Source organism: Carassius gibelio, chromosome A25, assembly GCF_023724105.1.
Source record: "Carassius gibelio isolate Cgi1373 ecotype wild population from Czech Republic chromosome A25, carGib1.2-hapl.c, whole genome shotgun sequence".
In the NCBI taxonomy this organism is placed as follows: domain Eukaryota; kingdom Metazoa; phylum Chordata; class Actinopteri; order Cypriniformes; family Cyprinidae; genus Carassius; species Carassius gibelio.
Window position 1 is genome coordinate 1,213,574 of NC_068395.1, and position 9,388 is coordinate 1,222,961.

The following is a 9,388-nucleotide window of genomic DNA, read 5'->3' on the forward strand; positions in this document are numbered from 1 at the left end:
TTTCATCCAGCAACAACTGAGCCAGTGGTCCAAACAGAAACGGTTGCTCTTACTGATTTGCCTAATTGACCAATCCTGCATTGAGAAAGGTTAGGACTGCCTACCTTATTAACTTGGGTACACATAAATAAATAAATATATAAATACATAAATACATGTAAAAATAAATAAATGTAGAAATACATAAATGTAGTATAAAACAAATGGTACAAACATAGCGCAATTAAAAAATATTATTTGGACAAAATTATTAATGTATTAATTCATTTATGCATAGCTGCATTAATCTATTTCAGAATTGTATTTTTTAATTATTCAATTATTTATGCATTTATTTATTAAATTATGCATTTATTAATTTATTTATACTTAAGTCATAAGCACCTGATTTAATGGAGGAGATTTGCTGGGATGACTAGATAGGTGACTAGAGGGTACAAGTTTTATGGGTGACTAGGTGGAGAAAATGCCCTTTGAGGGAGGTTAGTCCCATTCACACTGCCAGCGATACGCAGTGACAAAACAACATGATCCCATTAATTTTCAATTAACAGTAGAGAATATAAAAAAAATTACCAGAATAGTCTTGCATATGGTTCCATGTTCCTTGAAATAAAAAGGAAGACCCCGAAGAGCAGTAGCCCTTCTCTGCACAGTTAAGTCTGCCATCTGTACAAGGGAATGAAAATAATAACATCTGTTTAATAACATTTTAAATGTATAAACAAACAAGACATTCTCTCAGATTTTATTTAATTTGTGTTCTGAAGACAAATTAAAATCTAACAAGTCGGGAATGGCATGAGGGTGTGTAATTAATGACATAATTTTCATTTTGGGGTGAGGTAACCCTGCATTTTCACCCCTACTGGTCAGCTAACAAGAAAGGAATTTGATCAAGGAAGCTGAAGTATGCTTGCTCGAAATATTAGAACCAACAAGGTTCTCACATGCCGGGCCAGCACATTCGAACCAGAGCCCTTAATATTTGTCTGGTTTGAGCTTCTTATGAGTTTGGGACAAAATGAAGGTGAGTTAATGACAACATAATCTTCATTATGGGGTGACAAATTGTGACCTACCTGTTAATCTAGATTGTCCAGCAAAGTCTCCAAGTCACAATCGCCTCTCTGTATTACTTTTGCCCTGAAGAGTTTCAACAAGCCTCTGGAGTTGTTATCCAGTGATGTAAGGAATGTGGATTTAAGGTCTAAATGGTTGATCCTTCTAAATTCTGCATAAACCTATGTGAGAAACATAAGAGAAAGAAAAAAGGAGAGAGTTAAAGCAAATAAACAAAATAACTGTATGTACAATATGACCTTAGGAAACATACCTGTTCCTCATTAAAGAGTGCTGGCCATCGTTGTTTGAGTGTTGATACAAGAGGCTGATCTTCAACAACCTCACGTCTTCTAAGAGAGAAGGTGAAATCCATCTTTGTGTTCAAAGCATGCATGTTCACATCTTTCTTCTTAACCTCTTCTTCCATCCATTTGCGTTCATTCTCCAAAGCTTCTTCATCAAAACCAGTTGGAATGTCAGGAAGAAAGTTCAGTTCAGATCTTCGTGGTCTTTTCAGTGTTTGTTTGGATGCATCTCGCCTATTAAGTATCAATTCTGCACAACCAAGCTCACGAAGTTTTTGACGGTAATTCTGCATTTTGTTCTTCAAACTTAATGTCCATCCTTCACATCCAGTTTCAGATCCAGGACGTTTAAGGCAGGGATGCTTTTCTATCAATGCAGATGCAACCTTCTTCAAATCAGTGTCCTTTGGGTATGCCTTAAATGTGTATATGGCTTCTGCCAACTTGCCCAACACTTCCATCAAGATGTCTCTTGAGACAGTTAAGGACTTTCCATTTTTCTCGTATTCCTCATTGGCTTTCTGAAGCTTTAGTTCCACATCATAGGAGAAGCAGGGTATTGGAAACTTGCTTGGCCAATGTTCTGACCTTAATAGAGAAGCGACCTGTGTTGAATCTGAGGAAGTTGCTGATGTAGATGGTTGGACGGATAATGTGCTTTCTGCATCTGCAGGGGGATCTGTCAATTCAGAATGCACTGAAATTGGGGTTAAAAACAATTCCCAATGAAGTCTCAAAGTAGCTTTTTCTGGTGGAAGCTCGGAGATGTCATGCAGATTACAAAGTTGATTATTGAAATCTGGATCTTCATACTGAATGGTAAAGCCTTTCTCTATTTGCAATTTTTCACACAGACACGTGCAAAGTCCTTCTACTGAGGATGGGGTAGGCACAGATATTTTTCTAACGTTGTCAGGTGAAAGAATGACTCGCAGCAACATTGCAACCTGGAGGACAGGGGACAGTATGAGCAAAATTGGTAAGTTAAGAACAACCAAGTAATCAACCAAGTAAAAATCTCTTTGGTACAACCATGCGTCTTCCGCCAACATTGTAAGCAGCCAGAGGATAAAAATCAACAAGCTCTTGTGGAGTCACAATTGCAACATCACAGTGCGTACTTTGATTTATCTCATATGCCCGGAAATGTTCAATGTACCATGAGGTAAGTCTGTGCACAATGAATGCAACCTCTGTGCCACAAATTAGGATATGATCAATCTGACCAAACTCTGGAAATCCATTTTCATTTCCAATACACAGAATCATTCCTCGACTGTACTGGGTTCCATGTACAGTTGCCTTTGTGGTTAAAGAAAAGGAAGTTTGGTTTGCATACTTGTTTTCAACTGCCAATCTCAGCCTTGCATCAAGAGAGGATATTTTAAGTACCTTAACATTTTCAACATGTAGAGGTGCTTTAAAAAAGCTATGTGAGTCAATTGCGCATGCCATCATGAGTTGATGCTTGTTGGATAACGTCTTGAGAAGGTTTTTGAAATTCTGTGTTTCATGAACAACCTTCTTGAAAAAACTGTGCTTTGCCTCAAAGCGCATTGTCCACAGATCCACTAGAGGACCAAAGCAACAGATCAGGTGAGGATAGTGTTCAAGAAAGTGATGTTTTGGACGCAAGTATGCATCAGGAAAGACCTCTTTAAACAACTCACGATGGCAGGAAATCTTGCTTTCCAGATACCAGACAGCCTCCACTGTTAGTTTTTGGCTTACCACAAGCTCGACAATATCTTTCAAATCCATGATGAGATGCCATGTCTTGTCACTCTCAGGCACCAAATCACCAATCATCAGAGATATCAGTCTTAGTAAGGTCCAGTTTTCGTGAGCGTTTCCTCCAATTGTTTTCTTTGAAGAAAAAGTCTTTGCAATTTTTTGAGGTCTGTTGACCTGGTCAGAAAAGCAGTATTGAAATGAATGGATTTTGTTGTTTAGCTCTTCAAGAGTAAAATATTTAGAATCAATCCATTTCTTCAGACATAAACTTATCTCAAAAGGCACTATTCCCTCAAAAAGGTCGTGCATTAGATCCGGAGGGAAGCCAGTAATGGTGGGGAAGAACTTAAGATGTTTCTGGAGAACACATTCAGATTTGACACCATCCACAGATGATAAAGTCTCACTGCTGTTCAACTCTGTTATGCAGCAATCATGTTGTTCTGGACTTCTTAGCTGAAAAATACCTTCTCTCACCTCTGTGTTTTGAATGTTGTTTAAAGATGCCAAACAAAATCGACAGAACTTCTCCACCCTGAAACTCTCTTGAAACCCTGCAAGTCCATGTGCTCCAAGATTATCTGCAGAAACAGTGAACACTGTTCCCCTAACGTTCTTTCCAAGCTTTTGAACAAAGACGCCATCCTGCTCAAGACACTTTAAATCTTTTATCAAAGGGTCAAAAAAGGCTTCATATCCATTTGCATTCACTTCTGAACTTTTCCCAAGCAGTGCCAACTGAATTGAATTGAGACTTGATTGATTCTGGGATGGCCAGTTCAAGATGACCCAATAAACTGCAGTTAGTTTATATTTTTTGCGGGCTGTGCCCAAGGGGTTGACAACTTCAAAGTCGTCAATGTACAACCCAAGTACAAGTGAAAAATCCTGGCTACTGAAAAGGCGATTTTCTTTGAAATATTTTCCATCAAAACAACACTGGTAAAAACCGTGGGCACTTTCATTGGTGGTAAATGTCTTTTCAAATACCTCCGGTTGATCAAGCAATGTCTGCAGGACTTTCAGAAGGGGAACATAAAAAAATGTTTGTTTGTCTGCCCTGCTGAACACATATTCAATTGGTTCAGTTACTTGGAATTTTTGTTTAAAGTAGCTGTTTCGTTTATGTTCAGTTGAAAGAATACCGTTGTGAGAGCAAGCAGTCAAAAATGGGTCAGTTTCATGTAAAACATGTGCAATATCAGTAAAAACTGACTGATCAACATCACAATTATGGGACTGCAGAATGTCTTTGATTGCAGCCAAAGTATTTGATTTGGAGATAGTTAGAATATCAGTTACAGCATTGCTGATATGCTGAGAGGCCCTTTTGGACACATGTAGTTGTGTTTGCATACACAAAAACAAGGCTGCAAGTTTGTGTTCAAGTGCTTGCTTAGTTTCTGCAGGGTTATCATCAGGAGTATCAGTAGTATGCACTTGTACTTCTTCGTCTAAATGCACTTGTACTTCTTCATCTAAATTTGGTGCACATCCTAAGGAAGAAGATGGACTCGCATCATTGCACCTGTTCTCAGGACAAACTGATATCCGGAAGTCATTTAATCCATGGGATTTGTGCTTCCTGTTGTTATGAGCTGTGAATGTACGGTAACTGTTGCTAATAAAATTACAATTTAAAAATGGACAATGAACCCTCTCGTGGTTTTTAAGATGTCCTCTTAAATGGTGAAGAAATGTTGATTGAGAGCAGATGTCCCTAAAATCACAGTTGTCACAAGAAAATGTGGTATTCCCCTTGATGCCAGTCTTTGGATGTACCCTCCACAAATGTGTTTTTAAAGCTCCAATTGTCTTGAAAATGCAAACACATTCTAGGTGTAAACATGGAAAGGAAGTTGCATTAACTGACCAATGGCAAGTTCTGTAGTGCTTGAAAATTAGGTCTTGGTGAGGTGATGAAAACTTGCAGAAGCGGCACTGCATGGACTTCTTCTAAACTGCAAAATAAATAAATGACAAAGCTGAAAAATGATACTTTTGCATAAAAAGGCTTTCTAAAGATAGAGCTAAATGGGGAAAAGTTGTCAGGCAGCAACTAATGTAAAATATAGCAAACTGTGGACGGTGTGACCAGCATGCTGGTGATAGTCAAGTCCACACTGCTGAAAGGGCAAAAGACCCAGAGTAATATTGATCAATTACTTTTGGAAATCTTTAGAAAAAATTTATTAGATGTAAAATTATATAAAATAAAATTTGTTCAAGTTTGTAGAGATTTTCTGATGGAGGGGTTTGGCAAAACTGGTTCCCAGACTAATGCCCGTTTCACACATACTCCATTTGCAGTGCGTATGTTAACCGGTTAGAGCTTTCACACTGCAAGCGGATGCGGGTCCGGCAGTGTGTTCCAGGTTCCAGGTCTGCAGCAGTGCGGTGTTTCTGCATTGAGTCTATTTTTTGCTGTGCTGGACCCACTGAATTAAAGTGACAGCACATTGTTTACATTAAAATAAACATGCATTGACGTGAAAATCTAGTAATTTCACCACAGATGCACATAATTTAAAGTCTACTCTGATTCAAAAGTCAATATTGGATAAAGCAAGGAAAACAACACTGTACCTGGCATTTTTGTAAAAAAAAAGTGACATAATGGTTAGCACTCATCCTTTCTTGGAGGTGGAAAAACTAATTTTTTTATGACCTGCAAGATTTTAAAACAAAAGAAAAGATGATAATCGGCTGTTTTTGTCAAGCTTGTTGTGAGTTTAAAATCTAAAATGTATCTGATTTCTAGTAAATCTAGTAATTTCACCACATATGCATTTAATTTGAATATAATTTATAACTCTACTCTGTTCCAAAGTAATGTACACAATGGCGTATCTCAGTGGGATGCAAGAGGCAGAAGTGATCTTTCGTTCATATCTCTATGCCATATCGTGTAATTTGACTTCACTTACAAGAAGTGATGGTGTGGGGACGGCTGATTTGAGGTAAAATGTGATATAAATAATGTCACTGACACATTGATGTCTGACGGACACGAAATGATCATTTGTGTGAGAAACCCAACAGTAATTAATTATTAATTAACAGATTGCTATTAATAAATAGTTATTTAATTAACATTACATAATTCTGAGCCTTATAGCTTGCCATACATGTACTGCAACACGCACATAAGCACTGCAGACGGAGTATGTGTCAAACGGGTGTAACACAAAATGGCCAACCACTTTTGTAAATTATGCAGCCTGAATTACAGTGTCACAAATTTTAGAAGCATCTCATGGCGCCTCTCAATAAAGCAATTTAACACAATTTAAATATTATAAGAGCTAAGTGTATTTGACACGAATATGATATGAACAAATATGCAATAAAAACTATCATAAGAACTAAGGGTATTTGACACGAATATGGTATGAACAAATATGCAATAAAAACTTGTAAATACTCACTGTGAAAGTCGTAAAGTTAGTCGTTCAGTTGAGTCAGACCTACGATGTTTGGCTACATTGAGAGAGAAAAAAAGTTATAACAGAAATATATAACTAATGCCTAGTGTCTCATACATTTAGCATGATCACAATATAGTTTGACAAAATTATTTAGTTCTATAAATAGTAAATTATATATTAGTATCGGGTTAAATTAATTTATAAAAGGCTATCATGAAACCAAGGCGTGAATTCACTGATATTTTGTAAAATACAATGTTATGTAGGCTATGGAAAATATTGTAGCGCAGACTCTGTTCATAGTTGTGAAATTGCTGTTTGTTTTGCACCGGCAGTGATTGGGTTAACAACGTAAATTCGGAGCATAGTAGGAGGGCCGGGACAGTGTTCATCTCACAGACTGTCTTCGTTCTGATTAAAAGTTCAGAAATAGAGCTTCCCTAGTCTGTCATTTTTCAGACATTACAATATATGTCCTCAAGTAAAACATTCGGAGAGTCGTTAATTCGTTTAACCTTACCCAATGCTAGTGTAATGGCCGCGGTAGTGTAACATTAATGTCCATGTTTTACGTTTTTATGCTGAAACATTGAGACCTGCACTCGGTTTAACGTAAACAATACTTAATAAATACATATATCAGTACTCACCATAACTTAAATGAAGAAAAATCTGTTTGAAAATGATGTCTGAACTTCTTTCGTCGTACTTCAGCATCGATTCCTCAGTCTCCTCACTCTCCCGCGCAGATACATTTGAATCCACTATACCAACGGTTTCTCTCAGGTGCATGCGCCTTTCTGGCATGCGCATGCTTTTTTTTCTCCGCAAGGCTTGTTCAGCTAACACAGATATTTCACTTTTAATTGATGAATTGGCTGAACACAATTTAATATGTTGAGTGAATCTATTTTTTTAATTTTACCTTTAGACCATAAGCTAAAATTACCCCAATGCATCTTTTTGTTTGGGAATAATTATTTGAAAGCAATTTGTTGAGTCAATATTTAATTGTCAGTTTCCAAAATTTTTCAAAAAAATTTTTTTTTTACAGTGTATGCTGGCGGCCAAATGATTCCTCATTTACTTTATGGATCAGTTGGTGACTCTCACTGTCTCTCTTTATTCAGCTAATGGCACTGGATGGGCAGCAGTTGTGCAAATCTGTGCTTCTCAACTGCTTTTGCTTCAGAACACATTTTCATCTGGAGACTTTTCTGGCAATTAAATAAAACTAGACACTGGCCACTGGGTAAGTATCATGCACACATGATTACAATTCAATAATGGTCTCTATAAATACTGCAGTAATGGAGCTGAATGTCTAATATCATTGCACTTTCTTCTTTTTCACCCATTAATCCCTTTCTACCTCTTCACTTGTCTTTTTTTTTAGTTAAAGAGAGATATGCATATAAAAGCCTATTAATACCCATTCCATCTCGTGTGTCAGTCTTCAAATATTTGCCTCACTTTGTCTGTTTTTGCTTCTTTGCAGATTGGGTGCATTATACTCATGCTGGTTTTAAAGCTTCCGCACTCTGTCCATTTAACTTTTTGATGCAGTAATATTTAAATCACTAAGAAATGAATCAATAAGAATTTTTCTTACAGAAATAGTTCACTCCAAAAATAAGAACTGCCATTAATTACTTGCCTTCATGTCACTCAATATTTGAGATATTATATTTCAATATTTGTCACTTAAAATTTCAGAGAGATCGCATTTGATCTGAAAACGTTCAAGTATACTATTGTAATGTAAAAATAAAATTATTCATTATTTAAATAATACTGGCAACTTATTACAAAATAATACAATGATATATAGTTAAAAAAATAAATACAATATATATCAAAATAATTGTATTAAATATTGCATCTTAAAAAAACTCTAGCAACCATCCATAAAATAGAATTACATTTATTTATGCAAAATATATATATATTTTTTTAAATGAAATTTACCCTCCAATAAATATCAAACAAATATATATATATATAATTCAGTTACTTTTCCTCTGAAATGACCCTGTGAGATTCGCTTTTCAATACATATTAATCTCACAAAACAAGCACAATGTAATGCATTGTTATGAAGAGATACACGTCATGGTAAAGCGTCTCTGCAACATCTTTCCTCCTGACATCAAACCGCACGCATTATCTGTGCGCTTCCAGCGGTGATGCTGAGAACTCACGCTGATCTCTGTGACCAACGCTATAACTCACAACCCACACATCACAGTCTGTGATAAGAGTCCCAAACTTCCCATCAAACATAGACACTCTATTCCCAGAAAGAGAGCATCCTGCGGTTCCAGTCTGGACAATGGGAAGTGTGTGTGTGTGTGTGTGTGTGTGTGTGTGTGTGTGAGTTCATTCTCAAGACAGAGCCCAAGATATCAGCTCCTTATGTTTGACTGCAAATGTGTGCAAGCTTTTCAAGGGTTATTTAAAATGATATTAAAGATGTTAACTAAGAATCACTATTGCACCAGACATGAACGATTCCTTACATCATGTGTCTTTTTACGGAGAGTGTGCTGTTGATTTATTAACTGATAAAATACAATACATATAACAATATTTCTGACTCTTAGCGCTAGAGGCTAATATCTCTAGTCTGTCGAATCACACTCTAGAGACTGAGAGTGTTTTACTCACAGTACACAATGAGAAACACAGAGAAGAAATATTGTTTGTGCAATACAATGTTTCATAATCGGACACGGCTATCTGTCACAAACCACTGAGGAAGCTGTTGCACTGCATGTCTCGGATCCATGTGACGTGAACCAATTCACATCTCTCACTTCTGTCTTTGGGATCAGAGGACAGTTTGAGAAAGAAGAC

General features: G+C 36.7%; 1 protein-coding gene and 1 long non-coding RNA gene across 2 annotated transcripts; both read right to left on the minus strand.

Moving 5' to 3' along the window:
• Window positions 1-1,085: 1,085 nt before the first annotated feature.
• On the minus strand, window positions 1,086-2,876 carry LOC127946875 (uncharacterized). The gene is made up of 2 exons (XM_052543700.1): window positions 1,337-2,876; window positions 1,086-1,244 (listed from the first exon to the last, which is right to left on the minus strand). Exons 1-2 carry the CDS (start codon window positions 2,420-2,422, stop codon window positions 1,086-1,088), a joined length of 1,245 nt encoding a protein of 414 aa, XP_052399660.1. The 5' UTR covers window positions 2,423-2,876.
• A 2,020-nt stretch (window positions 2,877-4,896) lies between these two features.
• On the minus strand, window positions 4,897-7,282 carry LOC127946659 (uncharacterized). The gene is made up of 3 exons (XR_008151132.1): window positions 7,183-7,282; window positions 6,533-6,584; window positions 4,897-5,065 (listed from the first exon to the last, which is right to left on the minus strand). It is a non-coding gene; the product is annotated as an uncharacterized LOC127946659 (long non-coding RNA).
• Window positions 7,283-9,388: the final 2,106 nt, after the last annotated feature.

Excerpts from the sequence above, each read along its gene's own strand:
- LOC127946875 (XM_052543700.1), bottom strand. The coding sequence starts at position 2,422 with ATGTTGGCGGAAGACGCATGGTTGTACCAAAGAGATTTTTACTTGGTT. Across the intron at positions 1,245-1,336 it reads CACTCTTTAATGAGGAACAG|GTTTATGCAGAATTTAGAAG; the intron begins GTATGTTTCCTA and ends TTTCTCACATAG.